Raw genomic sequence first — 25,993 nt, forward strand, 5'->3', positions numbered from 1 at the left:
GAAGAGTATTTTGTCACAGCAATGAAGAAACAAACTAGGACATGATCCCTTAATTATTATATAGTGCTTTCTTTGTTTCATCTTAAACTTTTTATCTTAGTCTGTTTTGTTGAACATGAATATAGCTACTCCTACTTGCTTTAGATCTCCATTTGCTTGGAATATCATTTTCCATCCTTTTGGTCTATGTGTCTATAGAGGTGAGGTGAATTTCTCTTGGTCCCTCTCTATTTTCAGGGTTGTTGTTGATTTTTCTTGTGTGTCTACTCTTCTTTTTTTAACTTTCAAATGCTCTTGTGCTGGTAGTTCTCATTTACACTTGATCTCAGCTAAAAGGTGAGAAGCAGCAGTAGCTGTCTTTTACTTCTAGGTTTAAGCATCTTTTCAAGGCTGGTCAGGTAGTCATAAATTCTCTCAGTTTCATTTTTCTTGGAAAGATCTTATTTCTCCTTCAATTTTGAAAGATATCTTGCTGGGTGTAGTATTCTTGGTTGACTGTTTCTGTTTTTGTTTTCCAGAACAGGAAGGATGTCTTTCCGTTCCCACCTGCCTTACTGGATTTTTTGCTGAAAAATCTAGTGCAATGGAGAAAGTCTTGAATATGATTTGGTGCTTTTCTCTTACGGATTTTTTTTTTGTTTTGAACTTTTGGCAGTTTGAATATACTATGCCAGTGTGTAGATCTTTCCTGGTTGTGTCTATTTGGTGTTCTATACACTTCCTGTGTGTGGCTATTCATATCTTTCTCAAGATTAGGAAGTTTTCTACTCTGATTTCATTGCAGAAGTTTCCTTTTAATGAACTTCTTTTTCTGTGCCTTTGGATATTCTAAAAAAGTGTATATTTGTTGGTTTAATGGTGTCACAAAGGTCGTGACTTAAGTCTTTTCTTTGTTTCTTTCTGTCTTTAGGGAGAGGGAGTCTGGGATCTTTCAGATGACCTGATTGCAAGTATAGTTGCTCTTTTTTTTTCCTTGATCTATTACTAAGGTTTTTTTTAAAGTTTGTATTTATTATTTATTTTATGTGTATGAGTGTATTGCCTGCATGTGTATAAGTATACCTGTGTCATGCAATGCCTGCAGAAGTCAGAAGACAACATTGGATCCCCTGGAAGTGGAGTTACAGATGGTTGTTAGCAGCCATGTGGGTGCTGGTCCCAGGTCCTCTGCAAGAGTAGCTCTTAACTGCTGTGCTCTTAACTACTGAGTCATCTCTTCAGCCCCAGAGTTTTAACTACTTTTTTTTTTTTTTTTTTTTTTTTTTTTTTTTTTTTTTGAGACAGGATCTTCCTGTAGCCCCAGCTGACCTGGAACTTGCTATGTAGACCAGACTGGCCTCGAACTCTCAAAGATCTACCTGCCTCTGCCTCACAAATTCTGGGATTAAAAGTTTGTGCCACCACACTTTGCTTAACTGTACTTTTTTATTTGACTTATTGAACTCTTAATTTCTGGTATTTATATTCAGTTATGTTCAAAATCTGTCTCTTTGCTGAATTTCTCATTCACATCCCAGTTGTTTATCTACTTTCACTTAAAGGTTTATTTGCGTTCTTTTGGATTTCATTGAGCTTTTTAATATAATCACTTTTTAAATTTCTTTATTGGATTTTTTTCCATATAGATGTGGGCTTTGGGAGATGTAAGGAATGGGTATGGGAAAAGAAAAAGTAAGAAAACAATTGGAAAAAAGGAAAAAGAAAGGAGAAACAAGTAAACGGTGTGAACAGTAGGTGACAGTGTTGGCTGCTACAATGCTGTGCTGTACTCCATCTGTAAGAAATAGATGTAGGAACTGGAGAGATGGCTCCACGGTTAAGAGCACTGGCTGCTCTCACAGAGGACCCAGGTTAGGTTCCCAGCACCCATATGGCAGCTAACAGCTTTCCTTAACTCCAGTTCCAGGGGATCCGCATCTTCTTCTGGTGCACATACATACAGGCAAAACATTCATGAAATAAAATAATTTTTTTAAAAAAAGAATTAGGTGTAGGGGGAGACAGGAGAGCTAGGGTAAGACATGAGGGACTAGAAGTTCCACAAAATCTCTGACAAGCAAACAGATAGGGAAAGGGCCAATGATAAGAACCAAGATGGCAAACCTCCATCTGCTTCACCTGAGACAAAGGCCTGGGCTTTCTCTGGCCAGCAAGGTTCCTCTTCAGGCTGACTTGTCCAGACCAGTTTAGGTAAGTCTAAGCCCTGACCGAGACTTATCCTTGGTTGGAGCTTTAAGTTGACCAATCCAAAATTAGAGGAAGAGGACCTGCTCTCTACCACTGAAAATACTTAAGACCTCTAGGGGCTTAGATTTCCATTTCCAAATCCCCTCTCTACTTGCAGAGACTTTGTCACTGTGTGAGTGTGTTTATTCCTGTGTTTCCTTACTTTCAGTAAAGTTTGTTGCCTGCTATGTCTGAGATTTCGCCTGCTTTTTGATTAATTCCTTAACTGGAGGCGAAAACTAACCCAGTCAAGACCCCTAGCTGGTAACAGACAAGATAATGGAATCCCTGGCCAGGTCAGGAATAGCTCTGGTAGGGAAGGAGAGCTGGGTGGAGGTATAAAAAATGAGATCACTGACCTGGATGTTAATTTTGTTCTGTGGTGGATCTGCAGCTTTGTTTCCCTGTTCCTGGTCTGAGCTGTACTCTGTGTCGATTTTTACTGGTCCTGTTTTACTCTGGTGGACTCCAAGCTCCCTTTGGGTGTGATGTTTTCCTTGCCTCTGTTTTTTGGGCTGTGGATTGCTGACACAAACTCTGCCAGGCTGCTGTTGCTGTGTTCCCACAAAGTCAAGAGCTGCTTGAGGCTCTATGGTGCCCAAAGCACTGATGAGTGCTTGTGCTTGGCTCTACTGCATCCCCTTTCCCCACTGGGGCACTGGCAGCAGTCATCAGAAGTTCCTGCATGTAGATTTCCTGGTAGGAGTCTTTTAGCCAGTTTGCCTAAGTTAAAATGTATCTGTGACAGTGGCTGTGTTGGTTGTGGTTGCAGCAACAAGTTCAGTCCAATGGTGCAGAAAGTTCGTGGGTCCATCATAGAAGAGGTTGCTAGGGTGTTAAGTCAGTTCTGGGACTGTGGAAGTCGCTGGTGGAGTGATAAAATATTCCTGTTCCCTTTATTTCCCAAACTGTAGTTGGCCGCTCATTCCAACATGGCTTCTACACTGACATCTTCCAAATATTTTTTCTTTTAAGGAAGAAAACCTGGTTTTCCTTTCTCCTTCTCACCATAAAGGTGAATGTTGACTAAGTTTTGCTCATTTAGCAAACACTTGAGCACATCCTGGGCACTGGATTGATTTCACTTTGGTGTGGATTGCATCTATACCAAGTTTCTTGATAAATAAGGGGACATGGGAAAGGTGGCTTGAAAAAAGTTCTCAGTGCAGATGAAGGGGAAGAAAATCAGCAGTGCCCTGCAGTGCCTGGTTAACAGCTGTGCTGTTCATATTCTGAACTCAATTGTTATTTAAAACAGAGCTCCTCAAGTCCAGAGTGAGCAAGATTTTTATCATTCTATGTAAACTTCCTTTCTCACAGTATATCAATTCCAAATTTGGGGTATACTACACCAAAAAATTATTTTAGCAGATGGAAATAATGTATTGGGATGGAATAAAAACAAAAACATGTTTTACAATGTAAGCTGAACTAAGTTATCTCAAATCCTCTGTGGAATGAGACAAGTTTAAATAAATATTGTAACAAAGTAACTTAAGAATAAGTCTCGATTTCCAGGTCAAGAAGCTGTAAATTAGTGATGCATATTCATCACTGCTTTTTCCCAGTGAACCTTCATGTACCTCTCATTTTAAAAGTGTAATTATTGGGGCTAGAGAGATGCCTCAACTGTGTAGAATGCTTGCTGCCTTTGGAGAAGACCAGAGTTAGGTTCCCAGCACTCATATCGGGCACTTCACAATACCTATAGCTCTAGCTGCAGGAGATCCATCACTCCCTTCTAACCTCTGTGTGTGTGGACATACGTACATACACACATACATACACACATACATACATACATACATACACACACACATACATACATACACACATACATACACACACACACATATATACATACATACATACACACATACATGCATACACACACACATACATACATACATACATACACACATACATACACACATACACACATATATACATACATACATACACACATACATGCATACACACACACATACATACATACATAAAATCTGTTATTTCTCTGCAGCTATCTGAAGCTTAGAAATTTTACGTGGTATTTTGTCACTATGTTTTTAAACATTTACCATTGTTTTTTTGTGAAATTATCTTGGGAAATCAGAATTTGTAATGGCATATCAAGATGTTTTCTTCCTTTAAGTAAAAGAAAGCTTTGAGTCTTGTCATTCTAACTCCTCATGTTAATAAACACTAATGATTGCACTTAGCACAGTGCCTTCTGAATGGAGCGAAAAATTCAGCAAGTGAAGCAAGCATAGGAAAGATGCTCATAGTCAAAGGAAATTGTACTAGGAGAGATTTAAACTAAATTGTATTGATGAGCAGGTTTGTGGCGGGGGTGGTTAGGGGAGAGGAGCTGATGATAGAGGCAGAATTAGGATGGAGTTCTTAATGGGAAACAAAGGAAGCAAAAATGCGTTATTGTCTTTTTGGTGGAAGTAACAATTGATATGATAAGGGCAGTCCTGAGCAGGACTGATCCTGACTGGCAGCTGAGCTGATGTGAGACAGTGGCATGCTCTCCACAGACAACAGAGCTATTTTCACAGGCATTAGCATAGCCATGCCACAGTTGCTAGGAAGGTTTCACTGGTGACAGTTTCATTCCTTTGCAGCCTTATTTAATTCAGTATTTATTTGGCAGATCATCTAGCAGTGTTTTTCCACCAGCAGGTCTACAGAATATATTTTCTTCATAGAGAGTAATGGGCACAGCTAGTATGATTCCAACTAGCTAATGAATACCTGGGGTCTTGCACAGAGGTGTTCCTTATGCAACCACAAAGTTCAAGGATGTCATTTCAGGAATCACTGACATTCCATGACATTTAAAGAGAAATGGATTCTAGCACAATTCTGCAGGCAGGGTAGCAACAGCAGACACAGTTATATATAGGATTCAGTGAGTCTAATGATTTTCAAATTTCAGGATGTAGATGCCCTATTTATTCAAACCTTCCTCAACATTTCTTACAAAATATGCAAAGTAAATAAACAGGTCATGCATGTTACATGAGCTAGAAATCAATTTAAACCTGCATTTAAAAAATTTTAATTTAATTTGTTAGCCTGATTTGTACACATATTAACAGACTAGCAAAGAAAAGTCCATAAAGAGAAATAAAATAGGGGCTTTGCCTGCAAAGTAGTAGGCAAGTAGTTGTCTGACCACTTGAGAACTACTTGGGGGTGCTTTCTTGATCAAACCCATGCTACCAAAGTTTCCCTAACTTTGTTATTCCAGAATAGAGCTATGTGACTGATGAGTTGAGGAAAAGCCTGCAGAAAGCAAATCAAATGAGCATGTTGCAAGGACAACCACATAGAGCCACAGATTCCACTTCACTAATAGATTTTCAACTGTATTTGCCAAATGGATCATTCAATATGGAGATGTTTATTTTCTTGAATAAACTAAATTAGTCTTCTTAATTCTAAATATCCCTTTATGGTAAATTAGATTGTACATGTATTTGTGTTATTTCTGTCCTCTCAATTGCATCATCTTTTATAGTTTCTCTTCTAATACTAAAAAGTTATTAAAAACCTAATTATATGCTCTATATCTAATTCAGTGACTGAAATAAATTTACAGTTAGGTAGGGAAAATTGATATGCAATACTTTTTCAACAGCAAAATGTGCACTTTTGGTTTTTATAATCTCTCTGTAGTGTTTTAAAGTTTCTCTCTTTTTTCATTTTTTATTTATTTATTTGTGTCTGTGTATGTGTGGGGGTGCATGGGTGTCACAACTTGCATGTGGAGGTCAGAGGACAACTTGCAAGAGTTGGTTCTCACTTTCCACCATGTGGATTCCACAAATCTTAGGATACAAAGTTTGGCTGCAAGCACTGTTAGACTGGCCCACCTGTGCCTATGTCCTGAGATGCTTATAGTAGTTTCAGGGTTTCAGATCTTAGAATTCCTTCTGCCTGTGTATATACAGTTTTCCAGCACAATTTCCTGAAGGAGCTGTCTTTTCTTCAATGTACATTTTATAGTTTTTTATCAAAAAGCAGCTGACTGTAGGTGTGCTGACTTATACCTGGGTTCTCTATTCTGTTTATATATGTGTTTGTTTTTGAGTTAGTACTATGATGATTTTATTACTATGGCTCTGAAGAGTGTAATCTGAAAGTATTTTATTAATAAAACCTCCTACAGTGTTCTTTTTTTATTTTATGTGGATGAGTGTTTTTCCTGCATGTATGTTAAGTATGCCTGTGTTGTGCAATGCCTTCAGAGGCCAGAAGAGGGCATCAGATCCCCTGGAACTGGAATTATGGATAGTTGTTAGCCACCATTGTGGGTGCTAGGAACTGAACCTCTTAATTTCTGAGCCATCTCTCCAGTCCCTTCTATAGTGTTCTCGTTGCTCAGGATGCTGTGGCCATCCAGGGTCTTTTGTGCTTCCATATGAATTTTAAGTTTCCTTTTGTTTTGTTTTGTTTTTTTTCTGTGAAAAATTGAGGTGGCATTTGTGTGTGTGTGTGTGTGTGTGTGTGTGTGTGTGTGTCACACAGAACATCCCAAGCCATCTCATTCAACTATATACCCACTTCCCAGATAGCACCCTTCCATAGCCTCCCTCCCCAACTAGAGCCCTTATACTCTGATATCCCTGCTACAAACCATCTTATTCAACTATACACCCAACTTCCAGATGGCAACCTCCCATAGCCTCCCTCTCCTCACTAGAACACTTATACTCTGATATCCCTGCTACTGTCTGCTGTGTTGTCAACACCCCCAGCCAATCCTAGCAGATTAGGGTCTGTTGTTCATTTTCCCAGCTCTCTGCTGGGTTACTATCTGGGAGTTCCTTTGTTCACCCTGGCCAACAACTCAAAAGAATGTATCTTAATCTCTATCTGGCATTGTTGCTTGTTGTGTAGCCTTTAGCTATGCATATGGACTCTTAAGAAATTATCTTGGCCCCTTTAATCTTTGGTTATACTTTCCTTTTGGGTGTTTGCATTTTTATAGTGATTACATTGACTATGTAGATTGCTTTGAGTAGAATGGCCATTTTCACCATATTAATACTACCAATCCATGAGCATGGGAAGTCCTTCCATCTTCTAGTGTCCTCTTCAATTTCTTTCTTTGGTATTTTAAAGTTTTGAGAATAATTTTTTTTTACTTCTTTGGTTAGGCTTATTCCAAGTTATTTTTTAAAACAAAGTATGTTTATTCATCAACAGTGATACATTTTAAAATTATAACATACAGTGAATAAAAGCAAATTTGTTGATGTTTTCAAGTTCCTGGCATGTTGCTCTTTGAGATTCAGGGATGATAAATATTATCAAGAATTAAAAATCATAAATTTCAAAGTTATGATTATTTTAAACATACTTCTAATAATCTTTATACTTTGATATTTTACTAGCTAAAATTATTGTTTAAAAAATAAAATACCTGCCTCCCAAGGAGGAGCTGGAAAGATTGTAAGCGGTAGAGGAGGTGAATGACCACAAGGAAACAGACTTCCAGACAGCTGGTCATTTACTCATATGAACTTACAGCAGTGGTGACAGCATGCACAAGTCCTATGCAAGCTCAAACCAGACAAAATCCCAGCAAGACATGAGGAAGTGAGTAAAAAATCCCAACCCAACCTAAGGCAATTGATGGCTACTGGGAGGGGGAAACACAGTTTCTTACAAGGTTGGGACTCTTGGTGGGTCCAGTGAATGGACTCACATTGAAGGACATTTTATTTTATTTTATTTTATTTTTATTTTATTTATTTATTATTTATTTATTTATTGTCTTTTTGAGACAGGGTCTCCTTGTAGCCCCAGCTGTCCTGGAACTCATTATGTAGACCAGTCTGGCCTCAAAGTCACAAAGATCTGCCTGCCTCTGCCTCCCAAGTGCTGAGATTAAAGGTGTGCACCACCACTCCCAGCAATTGAAGGACATTTTATATATATATGCAAGAAAGTTCATTAAATTCAGGGGAGGTCATAGGGGGAAGTGTGGAAAGGGGAGGGATCTGAATGCCAGCAAATTATATTGTATAAAAATAACAAAAATTAATAAGAAAATTAAAAATGTATACTGTTTGTTAGTAATTATAAAGAACTACAACCTTCAAGAATATTCTAACAATGAAAAACATAATTTAAAATTCAGTTCTCCTAGTAAGGTACCATCTCCTCATGGAATCACATGTGGACCCTACATTCAGGAATTATTTTGCATTGAAAATGTGTTGTGTTTGTTTTTTATTTGTTTCTTAGGCTATTGTGAATGAAATTGTTTCCCTAGTTTCTTTCTCAGTATATTTGCCATTGGTATAGAAGAAAGCTACTGATCTTTATGTTAATTGTGTTCCTGCCACTTCACTGAAAGTGTTTATCGGTTCTAGGAGTTTTCTGGTAAAGTCTTTAGGGTCTCTTATGTATAGATCTCTTGGGTATAATATCAAATCATCTGCAAAAAGGGTTAATTTGACCTCTTCTTTTCCAATTAGTACTCCTTTAATTTCCTTTCTCTTGTTTTGTTGCTCTAACAAGATTTTCAAGTACTATATTAAAAAGGAATGGAGGTAATGGACATCCTTGTCTGGTTCCTGATTTTAATGGGAATGCTTCCAGTTTTTTTCCATTTAGAATGATGTTGGCTGTGGGTTTGTTGTATGTAGCTTTAATTATGTTGAGATATGTTCCCTCCAGTCCAATTACCTTTAGGACTTTTATCATGAATGCATGCTGAATTTTGTCAAAGGCCTTTTCTGTATCTATTGAGATGATGATATGGTTTTTGTCTTTGAGTCCATGTATGTGATTCATGAAATTTATTGACTCATGTATATTGAATCATCCCTGTGTCTCTAGAATAAAGCCTACTTGATTATGGTGGGTGATTATACACAGTTTGCAAGTATTTTATTGAGAATTTTTGCATCTATGTTCATTAAACATATGGGTCCATAGTTTTCTTTTTTGGTTGTATCTTTTTTACCTGGTTTGGGTATTAGAGTGATGCTGGCTTCACAGAAGGAATTTGTGAATTCTGCCTCTGTTTCTTTCTGTCTTTTTTAATTATTTAAGTAGTATTGGTTGTAGATCTTCTTTAAATGTCTGGTAGAATTCTGCTGTAAATTCACCTGGGCCTGGGCTTTTTATAGTTGGGAAGTTTTGTGTTACTGTTTCAATTTCCTTATATGTTATGGGTGTGTTTAAACTGTTGATCTCTTCTTGGTTTAGCTTTGATGAGTCCCATGATTTTCGATATCCATCGATTTCTTTTAGGTTTTCAAATTTAAAAGAGTATAGGTTTTATACTATTCTTGATCTTTTTGTTGTCTGTTGTGATGTTTCTTCTTTCATCTGTGACTTTTTTTAAATTTGGATTTGCTGTTTCTTTCTTTTGGTTAACTGGGCTAAGGGCCTGTCTATCTTGTTTAGTTTTTCAAAGAACCAGCTTTTAGATTCATTGATTCTTTGTATTGTTTTCATTAATTTCTGCTCTGATTTTTATTATTTCTTCTCATCTTCTGCATTTGGGTTTTATTTGTTCTTGTCTTTCCAGAGTCTTGAGTTGCAATGTTAGGTCATTTATTTGTGCTCTTTCTGATTTTTTAATGTAGGCACTTAGAGCCATAAACTTCCCTCTTAGAACTCCTTTTAAAGTGTTCCAGAGGTTTTGTTGTGTTGTATTATCCTTTTCATTTAGTTTCAAGAATACTTTTATTTCTTTCTTAATTTCTTTGACTCATTCATCTTTCAGGGGTGTGTTGTTTTATCTCCATGAGTTTATGTAGTTACTAGAGCTCCTTTTGGTATTGATTTTAAGTTTTATTGCATTGTGGTCTGATAGAATACATGGAATTATTTCAATTTTTTTGTGTGTTTGTTGAGGTTTGTTTGTACCCCAGTATGTGGTCAATTTTAGAGAAAGTCCCTTGAGGTGCTGAATAGAAAGTGTATTCTTTGGTGCTTGCGTGGAGTATTTGGTAGATGTCTGTTAGGTACATTTGATGTATGCTATCACTTAATTCAGATGTCTCTTTGTTTATTCTTTGTCCAGTTGACCTGTCTAATGGGGACAGCACGGTATTGAAATTCCCTACTATTACTGAGTTGGGCTTAGTCTGTGTCTTAAAGTCCTGTAGTACTGTTTTTATGAAATTGGGTGCACTAGAGTTTGGTGCATATATGTTCATGATTGTAATATCTTTTTTGGTCAAATGTTCAGAATGAAGTTGCCCTCTTTATCTCTTCTGATTAGTTTTAGTTTGAACTCTATTTTGTCAGATATTAGAATTGCAATCCCTGCTTGCTTCTTAATGCCATTTGCTTGGAATATTCTTTTCCATCCTTTCACCTTAAGGTATTGCCTGTCCTTCAAGGTGAGATGGGTTTCCTTCAGACAACAAAAGGATGGATTTTTGTCTCTTAATCCATTCCACTAGCCTGTGTCTTTTGACTGGGGAGTTCAGTCCATTGGTATTTAAAGTTATTATTGGAACAGGTGTATTAATTGCCATCATTTTAATTTCTGTTTGTATTCTTGGTCTAATTTTGTGTTTCCACAACTATACCTTCATTTAGTTTATTTGTGTTGCTCCTTGGGTATAGTTGTTCTTTCTTCCATTCCTTATATTGCTTCAAGTATTCTCTGAAGGGCTAGTTTTATGGGCATGTATTCTTTCAGCCTATTCATGTTGTAGAAGATAATAGACATTTTTGCTGGGTAAAGTATTCTGGGTTGGCATCTATGGTCATTTAGAACTGGGAATACTTTTATCCAGGCTTTTCTGGCTTTCATAGTTTGCATTGAAAACTCAGCTGTAAATCTGATGGATTTTCCTTTATATGTGAGTTGTTTTTCTTTTGCAACTTTCAGTATTCTCTCTTTGTTCTGTACATTTAGTGTTTTTACTATGATATGCCATGGGGAATTTCTTTTCTAGTCCTGTCTAGTTGATGTTCTGTGTGCTTCCTGTATTTGTATGGGCATGTCTTTCCTTAATTTGGGGAAATTTTCCTCTACAATCCTCTTTAAGATCTGGTCAGTACCATTATCATGAAATTCTTCTCCTTCCTCTATGCCTATGATGTGTAATCTTTCTCTTTCTTTCTTTTTTTTTCCCCCCTTTGGTCTTTTTGAGACAGGATCCTATAGCCTCAGCTGGCCTGGAACTCACTATGTAGACCACACTGGCCTTGAACTATCAGAGATCTGCCTGCCTCTTCCCTCTGCTCTGCCTCTGGAGTGCTGGGATGAGCCACTGTGCCTAGCTAAACTTGGTTTTTTCATGATGTCCCACATATCATCCATATTCTATTCCTATGGGATTTGTTGCTTTTTTTTTCACAATCTTCAACTTTATTGTCTAGTCTTGATATTCTGTTTTTTATTTCATTCATTCTATTGGTGAGGCTTTCTCCTGTCATTTCAAGTTGTCTTAATTGAGTTTTTCACTTCCTTCTTCATTTCAGCCTGATTTTTCCTCAATATTTCTCTCTCTTTTGTAAATTCAGTCAGAAGTTTATCCCTATCCTCTTTTAGTTCTTTGTTTGTTTGTGTGTTCTTTAAATTTGTTGAATTATTTGTTCATGTTTACATTTGTTCTTTTAAATTCTGTGTCCTGGGTTATCTCTAGGGAGTTCTCATTGTAGAACTCTTCTATAGGACTGATGGTGTTTGGTGGGAACATAATTTTGGTTTTCCATATTGTTATTTTACCATTGCGATTTTGGCATGTGGATTTCTTTTGTTAATTGTGATTCTGGTATGAAACTCAAGCTTTCCTTTGTTGAGTTGAAGTCTGCTCCTGTTTATATTATTGGTGTGCTTTGGTTGCTTTCCTATTGGGTATGTAAAGCTGATTGGTCTAGACTTCAGGTTCTCTCTTCTAATTTTATATTTGAGGGACAAGATGGCTTCAGTCCAGCTCTCAGGAGCTCCAACAGTGGCCAAATCAGGCACCAATCGGATACTCTCAGGCTTTTTCCTAAGGTCTGGGCCCCTACTCATGAGAAGTCACAGTACAATTTATAGAACTGCTAAGGGGAGGCCTGATTAAGGCAGTCTCAGGCAGTCTGCCAAGGTCTGGGCCCCTACCAAAGGACAGAGAAGCCTAGCCCTGGATCAATGGGAGGAGCTGCACATAGTCCCAATGTAGGGGGATGGGCACAACCAGATCTGGAATTTGGGAAGCCCACCACCACATAGAGGCCAGATCTAGGCACTCTCAGGCAGTCTGAAAAGGTCTCAGAAGAAAAAAAAAATCATAGATAACATATGGGTAGATCTTTGCCTTTTAAAAAATAAATCCATTCACAGGGTATGGTGGTGCATGGCCTTAATCCCAGGATTTGGAAGGTAGAGCCAGGCTGATCTCTGTGAGACTGAGGGCCAGGCTGGTCTACATAAGGACTTCTGGGCCAGCTGAGTTTTAGGGAGACCCTATCTCAAAAACTGAAATAAGCACACATGGTGCACTTACCTACGTGCAGGCAAATCATTCGTACACATAAAATAATAAAATAGATCCATTCAGGCAGTCTTCTGAATGGTGGTCTTAGTCTATTTCTTCTCGAAGTTGTTATTGATAGGTGTGACTTCCTGGCATTATGTTCATTGTATCTTGTTTTATTTTCATATCTGCTTGTCTTTCTTATTATTTATTTTTATTCTTGGGTAGTCTTCTGTCATGTTAAAGTTTGATTCTCCTTTCTCCTGTGGATTTGTTCTTCTAGTGAGTTTTATGTACTTGTGTGTTTTCATGATGGCAGTTATCATGACATACCTAGTGTAGTGTTCTTTTGCATATTTTTGGTAAGGCTAGGCTAGTGCTGATGAAGTCCCTCATATTCTGCATATTTGCAGATTTTATTTTTTCTTAATTTTTGAAATCTAATCTTTCTACACATAATAATCCTGATTGGCTACGTTTTATCTAGTAATTTGAATATAGCATTCCATTCTCTTGTGGCTTATAAATTTTCTGCTGAGAAATCTACTCAAAATCTACCAGGTGTTCAAACACATAACCATTGGCCATTTTCAGAACTCTCCCTTTGTCATGTACTTTTGACATTTTGAAGATGGCCTGGGGAGATGGGTCAGTAAGCAAGTGTGTAGACCAGAGTTTGAATTCCTGGAGCCCATATAAAAGCTGTACACATAGCACAAGCATGGACATGGGAGACAGAGACAGGAGATTCCAGAGGCCTACCAGCCAGCTAGCCTGGTGTAGATAGGGAAACACAGCATAGAGGCCCTGTCTCAAGCAAGGTGAAAGTAAGGACAAACTTCTGTACCTGAATTCTGACTTCCACACATGCACCCATTCACATGAATCCACACCCAAAGGAAAAGAGAGGAGAGAGGGGGAGGGGGAAGAGGGGAGGGAGTCTTGGTGAAGCTCTGTGTTGGTTGATTCAATTGATTCTTTCAGTGTTTTATATATAGTAATCCATGTACCTTTGAATATTTGGAAAACTATTGGTAATTCATATCGATGCCTTTTCCCTTTTCATCTTCAGGAATTCCATAATGTGAACAGTTGTTCACTTAGTAGTGTTCCATAAATTTCATATTCTTCTTTCATTCCTTTTAACTCTATCTTTTTTCCTTTTCTTAATTGACTAAGTTAATTCAAAAGACCTGTCCCCGGTATCATAAATTCTTTCTTCTGCTTATTCTAGTCTCCTGTGGAAGCTACTATATTTCTATTTCATTTATTGAAGTGTTTAGCTCCAAGATTTCTCTCTTCTTTTAATGATTTCTATCTCTTTGGTGAACTTATCATTTGTAATCTGAATTTTTTCATTACTTTGTATTGTTTATTTATATTGTTTTGCAAGTCCCTGAGTTAGAATCGTTTATTTTTAAATTATTTTTCAGGCATTTTGTAACTTTTCCTCTAATTAGAATCTATTTCTGAAGTTTTTTTCTGTAGCAGTGTCACATTTCTTTTCATCCATTGTGTTCTAACATTGATGTCTACACAGTTTGTGTGAAGTTTGCTTCTTACAAGTTCATAAAGTAGCTTTTCTAGGAAAATTTTTGTTTATATAGGATATATCAGTTGGGTAGGTGCCTTCAGTTTGATTATATGAATCTCAACAGCTCATCTCTAGTTTCTTCACCTTATATCAGAGTGTCTGAAATACAACAACAGTTCACAAAGGTTGTCATGATTTTTCAGAGGACATAAGCTTCCAAAGGGACATGTCTACTGGCTATGCTTAGTTGAACCCTGATGACACTGGGGCTTCTGGTTGTTGTCACAGTGCCCATGATGCAGGATGTGATGAGATTGGGCCCCAGGTACCTCTGCACAAGCACAGGTAATGCTATGGTTTGTAATAGCCACTGCCATGGTTCCTGAGCCATAGAGTATGAAGACCTTCCCTAGGACCTTCAGGATAAGTGCAGGAAATACCTGGTCTTATGCTATCAGGAACCACTGTTCTAGAGTCAGGATGGGCTGGAACTTTTCCTCCACCCTCTGTGATGAACACAGATTGTACCATCCAGTGTTAGGACTGACAGTCTGCTGCTCTGAGTGGAATTGCTACCAATTTCCTGCTTGTTTTTTCCTAGCAGGGTGGGGCACCTCCACCAAGGAGATGGTTGAAGTTGGAATTTACTGTGTGCTTTTATCTGGGTTGCCTTTCTGATTCAGTGCTGTGTGGAGTTTCACTACTTCCTTGCTAATCTCCAATTCTCTGTCAGTCACTCCTCAAAATATAGTTTTTCCTTGATTGCACAGAGAGAACCTCTATTCCACCATCTTGGCTACACTTTTTCTGGCTGTTCTAAAAATACTGTATTTGTTCATATTCGGTTTGTCTTTCAGAATAGAGATCTCTACTCAGAGCTTAAATGAATTGTAAAGTTGGTTTATCTCTGAGATTCTTGTATCTTCAGTGAGAGAATAGGAAACAGCAGGGCTAATTTAATAGTATTGAAAGGAATCCTTCAGATTTGTCAGCTCATATTCCGTAATATGTACTATTATATTACAGACTCAAGGTATGTGTCAGTTGTGATGGTTTGAATGAAAATGTCCCCCATAGGTTCCAAGTGTTTGGGCATTTTGTCCCCAGACTGTGGCACTGTTTTGGGAAGTTTTAGAAGGTGTGGCTCTCCTGGAGGAAGCACGTCACTGGGGGCGGGCTTAGAGAATTCTTAAACCTTGCCGGATCTCCAGTTGAGCACTTGTTTCCTGTGCCTGCTGGAAGATGTAGAGCTTAGCTTCCACTCCTCTTCTCCAGCCACCTCTGCCGCCATGCCTCCCCACCAAGATGGACTGTAATTCCCCTGGAACCTTAAGCACAAATAAACTCTTCCTTTTATAAGTTGTTTTGGTCAGTGTTTCTATCACAGCAACAGAAAAGTGATGAATACATCAGTATTCTCTGGTTTTAGGCTTCACTGTGACATACATAGCCTTACTGATCACATGAAAATCAAAATATCTTCACTTGTTTGAAAAAAGTTAGATATTTCTAACTTCTAAATAGATTACAATTTTAATGCTTCTGTACTAATATCTTTATAAGAACTGTCTGTCATAGTTTATAGTGTAGTAAAATAAATGATTAGGATTTAAAACAGCCAAGTATCCCTCCTTTATCATAATAATTGATTTGCTTTCTGTTTTCTCTGCTGAAACTGAATTTTTCTTCACTTAAGGGATCTGCTATATTCAAATATAAATGTTTGGCTGATGTATACTATTAAGTAAACATTTCACCAGAAATTAATCATCATAGTAATAGCATGAGCGCTATAGAGATCTCACTCACCTTGTTCTTGGTGCAGTAATAGGAATGAATAGGCAGTGCTGAAGACTTCTCAAGCATATACTAAGCCTTCCAGTCAGAGACTGTTTTGATCATTTATTTGATATCATTTGGTTAGTTATATAGTGAGGCGTGTGATATTGCAAGTGGCAAGCAATATCTGAGCAGACATAGTATTGTTGTGCACTTTGATGTATAAGAAAAGGGTTAGGGTGAGAGAGAAGTTAGTGAGGTCAGAAGCCAAATTCAAGTAATGGCTGCACCTTGGAAGGTTAGAGTTTGAGATGAAATTACCAATTTGACTGCAGTACTGTAACCTAAAGTCACTGTCTGGCTCTGTTTTTAGTATCTATATCAATGTTGCTATCATAAAACCCACCACAGGGCTGGAAAGATGGCTCAACTCTTGCAGAGGTCCTATTCCCAGGACTCACATGGTGGCTAACAACCATCTGTAACTCCAGTTGTAGGGGATCCCATGCCCTCTCTGTTCTCCAAGGGCATTGCATGACATGGGTGCACTTACATGCAGGTGATAAACTCATACACATAAAATAAAAATAATAAATATTTTTTTAAAAAAGAAAGAAAAACTGACCACACCTATGCTCTGTAGATAGCAGCACAAGCACTTCCAGAATGAATCAGAAGCTCTGCCTTCAGGAATGAAACTGAGTGGAGCCAGTCCACCTTTTCCATCTTTCTTCATTTCAACTCGGGAAATGTGTCAGGTTCTGGTATTATTAGAGAAGAATTTCCAGAAGCTTATAGAAACTTACAAGGAAGCAAGGAGCATCCCCCACATACACCCTGCCTGATTACCTTGACCTTTTCTTTGCCTCATAAACCACTGACAGTAAAGCTCTTCACTTAAATGTAACCTTCATATCTTCCATCCTCAGGGAGATCAATTTAAACTAGACGGGATACTAGTATTTACATTAGTATTAGTGTTTTGGAACTGAAAAGTTTTTATTGGTCTGTTTATATGTGCATGTCAAGCTTATGAATAGCACTTTAATAAGCCTCCCAGTAATCATTCTTAAAGTGCTTTAAGCAGAAACTCCAGTGATTTCAAGTATTAGGAACCAGTTTCTAACTTTTAACCATGGAAGGGAGCAAGAGTTTGGGAATGAATTGCTATTTATCAGAAATGAAGGCATAGAATACTAGAGGCAAAGTAAATATATCATCTATTTTCCTTCTTTTCCTTCAATTATTCATGACAAAACTGAAGCCTAAAAGATGAAATATTTCTGGACTGATACTGTGTTTAAAAGGGAAAGTGTTGTCTTTGAAGAAACTTAGCCTATACTCAATTTTTATAGAGCACGTCTGTGAAAATTTTAGCATAAAATCCCTAATCACTAAAAAAAATTGTTATCTCTTCTCTTTGTATTTCATATTCATAATTTCTCTGCTATTTAGGGGAACAGAGTCTGCCCAGTGTGAAAAGCATATTATGCAGCTTCTAGAGCATGACAGCTTTTTCAAACTCCAGACTCCATTTCAGATGCTAGGTTTCTAAATCTTAAAAACAATGACTTCTTTCTATTCCTCTAAAAGAAGAAAGGCTTAAAAAGTGTTATTGTTTTAAATGTGTGGATAAAAGTAATCTTTGAAGAGTGATCTGTTTCTACAGTGTGGTGCTTTGTTTTTGTTTTTGTTTTTTGGTGGAGGGGAGGTTGAGACAGGGTCTCCCTGTAGCCCTATCTGACCTGGAACTCACTATGTAGACCAGGCTGGCCTTAATCTCACAGAGATCCACCAGCCTCTACTCCTGCTGTAATTAAAGGTATGGGCCACCACACCTGGTTACAGTGATGTTTTTAAAGGTTGCTTATTTTCTTATCTTTGAGAATAATAGCTAGCATGTGTCTGTCCATTTACAAAAGGCTGTACTTCATCACACATGCGTTTGAAATATCAAGCACTCAGAAAGCAGCCTACTTAATGATGACATAGAGAAAAATAAGAATTGATATTTTTCTAAAAAACATCCCTACTCCATGTTTGCTCAAGCCTTATTAACACTATAAAAGATGTTTGTCTCAGCAATGTAACTGTGCCTGCCAAAATCAATATTTTTGCCAATTTTTCTTTGTTTTTAATTAGTTTACCTTTTCTTATGAATTTGACTGCAATTCTATGCTGATGGTTCCTTATGTGATTCTCCAGCTGTGACTTCTCCAAAATGCTTGTTTCTATCTCTGACTATATTCTTGATACTTCAGCATGGTAGACTCTGAATTTCAGCTCCACATGTTGAAATCTGAATGTTTCTCCCCCCGAATCACGTGTTTAAAACTTAAGAGTTGTCATTTGCTTGTGTTCCCCTGACCTGTTTTTCTAAACAGCTCTCATAGGGCCCCCCTTTCTTCCATTACTTTCATTAATTTACCCAATTTTCCAGAGTAGCTGCTTCCTTACTCTTTGCTGGACCATGAGAGATAGAGAGCACGTCTGCAGCACTGATTTCAGGACACTCATGCTGGTGTGTCACTGATTGTAGCAAGGACTATAAACCTGAGGGATTAGTCGATACTTGTGGATTTAACTTTTTGGAAATATTTCAAATAAAAATAGGATCCTTGGCCAGGCATGGTGGCACCTGCCTTTAATTCCAGCACTCAGGAGGGAGAGGCAAGCAGATCTCTGTGAGATCAAGGCCAGCCTGGTCTACATAAGTGAGTTCCAGGCCAGTTGGGGCTGCAAGGAGACCCTGTCTCAAAAAAAAAAAAAGAAGGATCATTTGTAAAAGTCCTGTTTCATTCATACCAGGCCTTAAAAAAGTGAAAAATTTTGTAAATGAGAAGCTTTCAAGAGCATAAGCTCCTAAAGACAGGCCTAATGCTTTAGAAGTTGAAGCCAGACCCTTTCCCAGTACTTCTGGCAGAACTGCTTCAGGCAGAATACTATGCTGGGAAAGAGCGGATGCCCAACTCATTACCTCATTCAAATTTTGGGATACTTGAAATGATCACAAATCCATGCAGGTAGCCAATTTGTAAGGCCTATACTACTGAAGGATTTTCATCAATAAACTGCTAAAAAATTCTGACTTAGTAAGCAAAACAGTATTTTTTTTTTAATTCTCAGATTCAAATGTTTGAATTTTTATTCTCTAAGCTCAGTGTCTCTTGGACATGGTGATATAAGCTCAACACTCTGAAGCTTGAGGCAGCAGGATCATAAGGTCAAATCCAATCTTGAGTAGCTAGCAATAGCATATTACAAAATGAAGAAAAGGGCTAGGGAGATAGCTTAGTCCATGAAGTGCCTACCACACATACATGAGGACCCAAGTCTACCTAAAATAGCCACATGTGGTGATGTAGCAGAGATGGATGAATTCCTAGAACTCACTGGCCAGCCAGCATAGTATACTCAGCAATCTCCAGGCCAGTGAGAGCCCTGTCTCAACAACAAGATGAGTGCCTGCTGTGAATGATGCCCAAGGTTGGCTTCTGGCCCCCATAAACACATGTTCACATACACCTGCACACATGTCCCCACACAATCATGCATCCAAATGCACACACATATACACACAAAAAATTAAACAGAAAAAAATATTTTAATGGTTAATAATTCAGATATGGAAATAGTAAATAAAGAAAATTCTGTTTTCTTTAGGCCCACATCCTGTTAAACAAATAGACAGTTTCTTGGGACAAAACACTAGGAAATTTTATATATAGGCTTGGACAGAGTGCTAAGTTAGTCAACACATCCAGAGCTGTTCTCTGGTTCTTCTAAATTCCCACCCATTGTCTATAAACAAAAGCCTCTGAATTGGAAACTCCAGTCACCCAAGAAAATGCTACTGTCCTGATACTAAATCAGAGATTGGAGGGAGCATTTTATGCCCTTTAGTGTTTACTAGTTATCATAAAATTTCTGCTAAACTATGTATTTCACAATATTATCATTATTCTCTTCTGATAGTAGTATAAATTGTCCTAAGCCTACTTTATTAATCTTCTAAATTAATCTACAGTGGCATTTACATGTATCAAATTAAGTTCTTTACTTCTATACATTCTGAGAAGTTTAGAAAGTTAGAATTTGTCAGTGATTCTCCTTCTGTTCTTAACAGTTTCTTCAGCAATGCTCTTTCCTGAAAATTTCTTACAAACATAATTGACTGGAACAGTGCTCAGGTCATTCTTTAAATCGCTCAATTCTTTACAGAGAATACTTCTGGAAAATACTCTTCCTCGTCAACCAAAGCACTCCTTTCACGCAATGAAACTTCAATTCAAAGTGCCTACATTCTTCACTAAGTGACTACAAGCAAAACTAGGCTAATCAAAAGTCCTTTATTTCATCTCCAAAGATGCATAACTTCATGTGAAGACTGTAAATACCTATAAAGTTTGCAGTCTAATAAAAAACGGAGATGGAAGCTCTGATTGTATGGCTGGCTGATCTTAAAACTCCTTAATCTTTCTTAAGCACTTTTAATTTCAGAATGTCTAAGAAGCTTTAATTCCTAATATTAAAAAATTAAAATTCTTTGTGCCCATTTTTATTAAAAGTCTTAAACTCATAAAGCTTAGCAATTTCCATTTCTATTTAAAAGTTAATGGAGTGAACAGTGCTTTGCTACTAAAGACTTCAAGGCACAGTCAGAGAGAACCAAGAGAAGAGAGCTGACATCAAACTCCAGTTGAAAACATTTTTTTTTTCGGTTTTTTTTTTTTTTTTTTCCAAAACAAGTCTGGCAAATGATTCCATTTGGCTTATTTCTCCTTCCTAGAAATACTAAATTTGTAGACAACACAGTGAGCATATAAACAGTAATGTCCCTTTGAATCGCCTCATTATTAATCAAGTAGATTTTGAAAGCTTTTTGTTCTTTCACTCTGGTCATTGAACCTAGGGCCTCACGAAGATCTTTTCCACTGAGCTACAACCTCGGCCCTTGAAAATTCCAAAGTTATGTCACCTGAGTGTTCAGTAATCACTAGTAGTGCTCAATATGTTTTTGTTGCATGGAATTTATTGCACTATCTATTGTGTGTAGGTGGGAAGGGTACTAAATAACATACAGAAGAGTTGCTAATATCCTTAGTCTGAATCAGCCATATGCCATATAACAAATGCAAACTCAGACCATTGTCCTAGCTTGACAATCTGAAATCTGGTCTTTCTTACTTCACATTTAAGACACATTATCAGTTTAATTTCCCAAGGCAATTTTAGGTTTTTCTTTATTCATTCCTGAAAAATCTGACTTCACTCAACCATTTATTTTTAACATAAATTATGAGTCTGAAACATATATTAAACTAATTTCTTTAATTAGTGTATACACCGAGTTACAATGAAGTTTTTTTGTGTTACCAGTGTTGTAATTAATGGAATTCACAAGAACAGCAGTTGGGAAAGTGAAATATGGGGCTGCCAATATGGCTTCTGAGTAGAGGTGCTTACTTGCAGGCCTGATGATGAATTTGATTCCCAGATCCCACAAGGTGACAGGAGAGAATCAATTAAAGAGAGTTGTCCTCTGACCTCCACAGAGTCACCATGGCATGCACATGCCTGCACATGTATGCACACAAAATTAATAAAAGAAATAAATAAGGTGATTAAAAGAGCTGATTTTTAAAGATACACAGTACTGTCACAAGGAAATATCTGCCTTGAATCTTTCTATACATTTGATCCAGGAGTTTGCCCTAAAGAAAATAAAATTAAGATTTAAAAAGTTTTCATGCAGATATAATAAAGAAGTAAACCTCGCTAGTAAGGACAGTTAAACATGACACTGCCAAAATAAGAGTCCTCTTCACCATATGCTGCACCAAAGGCTTTATAAACTGGTGATCATTGTCAATAATATTCTCAATGTTTTTGTTCCTTGTATATTTTTTTTCAGTCAAGAGAATCCATCCCATTAAATGACCTAAAATCAGAACTGTCACCCCGGATTTCAGCAGAGGACCTGATTGAATTGTGTGAGCTCACGGTGACAGGCCACTTCAAAACACCCACCAAGAAAACGAAGTCCAGCAAGCCAAAGCTCCTGGTGGTTGACATCCGAAATTCTGAAGAGTATCCTTTACTCATGTGGTTTTAAAGGGTGGTGCTGCCTTATTTCTGTTTCTTCCTTTCTCTCTATGGAATTTGTGGCCGTCACAGTGGACATTTATGGAATGCCTCTGAATTTGAATAGCTAAATAACTCTAACTGGATATCCGAATCACCTTGTATGTGGTCTCATAAAATGACATTAAATACCAGAGTACTAAAAATGTTTTCCAAGCACTACCCAAATATTAGGATATTTCTTTGTGTAACTGTGTGTGTACTCACATATGTGTGTCTCTCTGTGCACACGTGTATGTCAGTGTCTGTGTTTTTCTGGTGTAAATTTTTCCTGAGAGCATTTGACTCCTTCATTCTACAGATAGGAATTTGAGCAAAGACAAAGATAAACTATATATCTGACCTTCCTTGGAGCCAAGAATAAGAGTGACAGTTCTGAACCTTGAACTCGTATTTAGTATAATTGTAAAAACATTGCTTATAGAGAACATTGATTTAAATGAAATATAAGTGTTTATTAGAAAGATTTTCTGCTGAGCATGGTGGTGCATGCCTTTAATCCCAGCTCTCAGGAGGTAGAGGCAGGTGGACCTCTGTAAGATTGAGGCCAGCCTGGTCTACATAGAAAGTTCCAGACCAGCTGGGGCTATAGGAAGACCCTGTTTCAAAGAAATAATAATAAAATAAATAGGATAGATTTTACTCTTGCCCTCATTTGTTTCTTCATTGCTGTGAAAAAATACTCTGACCACTACCAACTTGGGGAGGAAAGGGTTTATTCAGCTTACATCTCCCAGGTCACAATTCATCAGGGAGCCCAAGGTAGGAACTCAGGGCAGGAACCTGGAAGCAGGAGCTGGAGCACAGGCCATGGAGGATCGCTGCTTACTGGCTTGCTCTCCTGGCCCCTGCTCAGCCTGCTTTCTTATGCAACACAGGCCTACCTGCCCAGGGTGGCACTACCCACAGTGGGCTGGGCCCTCCTACATCACTCATCAAGAAGATAAACCTCAGACATGGCCACAGGCTAGTCCAATAGAGGCAGTTCCCCAGTTGAGGCTCCCTCAACCCAGGTGTGTTGAGTTGACACCAAAACTATCCAGCACAACTGTTGACTCAAGAGTCTGTGATTTGATTTTTCATGAAGTGTGTGCAACTGTGAAATGGCAGCAGCTCACCTCAGTATGCTCTCATCTGGTCAAATCTCCATGGCACATGCCTTGGTTCTTCTCTAGAATCGAGGTAGATGATCCTAACCTTTTTTTCTAACAGTGCTAGAGATCAATGGCAGGGTCTTGACTCCCCTAAGCAAACACTCTATCAGTGATCTACACCCCAGCCTCATACTTAAAAGAACGCCTTCCTAAACAGAATTTTCCTTAAAAAAAAAAATAAAAAGAATCAGTATAGGAAATATACATGAAGAATTTTATAACTTCCTCATATTTATAGCATTTCCTAAGTATAAAAGCAATAAATGCCGGGCGTAGTAGCGCACGCCTTTAATCCCAGCACTCAGGAGGCAGAGGTAGGTGGATCTCTGTGAGTTCGAGGCCAGCCTGGTCTCCATAGTGAATCCAGGACAGCTGGGGCTACAGGGAGACCCTGTCTCAAAAAAAAAAAAGAAAAGAAAAGCAATAAATTAGGGTTAATAGGCTGATGGATTATTTTTAATTTTTAAAAATTTTATTTATTTTTATTTTATGTGTATGAGTGTTTTGCCTGCATGTAAGTGCACTCATGTGTGCAGTGCCTGTGGAGGCCAGAAGAGGTTGTTGAATCCCCTGGAACTGTAATTATGGATGGTTGTTAGCTGCAATTTGGGTGTTAAGAATCAAACCTGGATCCTCTGGAAGAGCAGACAGTGCTCTTAAGTGAGCTGAGCCATCTCTCCAGCTTCTGGACTGGTGGATTCTTATATGCTGCAGTCTTCATATTTTCATGTGCATATTTCATTTTCAGGGTTTTTTTATATTTTTTATTTTTATTTTATGTGTATGAGTGTATTGCCTGCATGTGTATAAATGCACCTGTGTCATGCAATGCCTACAGAGGTCAGAAGAGTGTGTCAGATACCCTGGAATTGGAGTTAAGGACAGTTGTTAGCTGCCATGTGGTTGCTGGGATTTGAGCCTGGGTCCTCTGCAAGAGCAACCAGTGCTCTTAACTACTGAACCATCTCTCTAGCACCTCAATTTCAGTTTTTGAAATGAAATGCAGTCTGCTTTCCCAGAATTGGTTAAGCAATCTATAAAATCTTAGGTTACCTACAGTATAATTTAAAAGCTCACATTTCAAATATATCTGTTTGTCTGTGAAATGCTCCTTCTTATTTTCTTCAAGCTGCAAGACCTCTGAGTTTAGAGAAAATATCAGTGTGATATGCCTGAGTTTTAGCTTCAGGATTAAGGATTATGGAAGGTTTCCTAGGGGAGTAGGTATGTGGATTCCTAAAAGAGGAATAAAATTCTAGACTAGCCAGGGACTCCATTTCTAAAAGTTTGATATGAGGCATCAAGAGTTTGAAATAATTTTATACTTTTTTAAAAAAATTAAAGTTTATAGGGCCGAGCATGGTGGCGCACACCTTTAATCCTGGCACTCGTTTGGCAGAGGCAGGCGGATCTCTGTGAGTTCAAGGCCAGCCTGGTCTACATAGTGAGTTCCAGGACAGCTGGGGCTACAGGGAGACCCTGTCTCAAAAAGACCAAAAATAAATAAATAAATAAATAAATAAATACTAAAGTTTATTAGTACTTACAAAATAACTATAGCATACAGAAGTATTCAAAGAACTTTTAAAAACATAATTTTAAAAATCAGATTTCCCTATAAGGTAACAGCCTCTGGTGGAATTACATGTGAATACTGCCCATTTTAGGACTTATTTTACATTAAAACTGTGTTATATCTTGAGAAAGGATTCAAAGGACTCACCGTATATATAACCCCATTCATTTGCCTTTTTAAATTTCTCTTGTTCTCCTTTCTAAATGTTATAGTGTACCCACATTTGCACAAAAATTGATGGACCCAGAAGGTATTCTTTTAGGGAGAGGTCACCCAATCTCAGGAAGACAAAAAAAATGCATATTATTCTTCATATGGAGATCCTAACATGTATATCTGTATATACATGTTATATGCATGCATATATGTAAACCTGTTACATGCATATATGTAAACAAAGGCACGCGCAGGTTTGACTCTTTTACCATTTTATTTTGCCTTTTGCTTGAGTCTTTAGTTAAAACAATTGTCTCACAAAACCATCAAAAAGCTGGGAAGATGGCTTAGAAAAAGTGCTTGCCACACAAGCATGAGGACCTGAGTTTAGACCCCCCAGGAGCCAGGTAAAAAGCTGTGTATGGCAGCAAGCACCTGTAATCTTGGCATGATAGGAAGGCAAGATGGGATTCCTGGAGCTCCCTGGTCAGCCAGTCTAGCCAAATCAGTGGATTGCAGGTTCACCAAAAAATAAAATAAAATAAGGTAGAGCCCTACATAGTGGAAGGTAGAGCCCTGCATAGTGGTGTCAGCAGAAGGCAAAAGCAGGTGGATCTCTGTGAGTTCAAGGCCAGCCTGGTCTATTGTATGTAGCAAGACCAGCCGGAGCTACATAGTGAGACCCTCTCCCTCAAAAAATAAAGGTGGAGAGTGGAAAGTGATAGAGGAAAACAGCCAAAGTCAGTCTCTGGTCTCCACAGATGGATGCACACACACACACACACACACACACACACACACACACACACACACACATAATGGCATTCTATTTTAATTTTTAAAACTATTATTAAAATAGTATGTGTGGGGGATGGAGTGATGGTGCAGCGGTTAAGAGCGCTGGCTGCTCTTGCAGAGGACCAGAGTTTGGTTCCCAGCACCCACGTGGCAGCTGACAACTCTCTGATTCCAGGGG

General features: G+C 38.0%; 1 protein-coding gene across 2 annotated transcripts in view; it reads left to right on the forward strand.

Annotated features, from left to right (window-relative positions):
• Tbck (TBC1 domain containing kinase) overlaps positions 1-25,993 on the forward strand; it is a 245,798-nt gene that overhangs the window by 187,057 nt on the left and 32,748 nt on the right. For both annotated transcript variants that reach the window (XM_008841262.3, XM_008841261.3), the window contains exon 24: positions 21,902-22,077. In XM_008841262.3, the coding sequence (XP_008839484.1) occupies positions 21,902-22,077 (176 nt within the window). The remainder of the gene's footprint in view (positions 1-21,901; positions 22,078-25,993) is intronic.

Source organism: Nannospalax galili, unplaced genomic scaffold (genome assembly GCF_000622305.1).
Source record: "Nannospalax galili isolate Female #2095 unplaced genomic scaffold, S.galili_v1.0 scaffold41, whole genome shotgun sequence".
Taxonomy (NCBI): Eukaryota; Metazoa; Chordata; class Mammalia; order Rodentia; family Spalacidae; genus Nannospalax; species Nannospalax galili.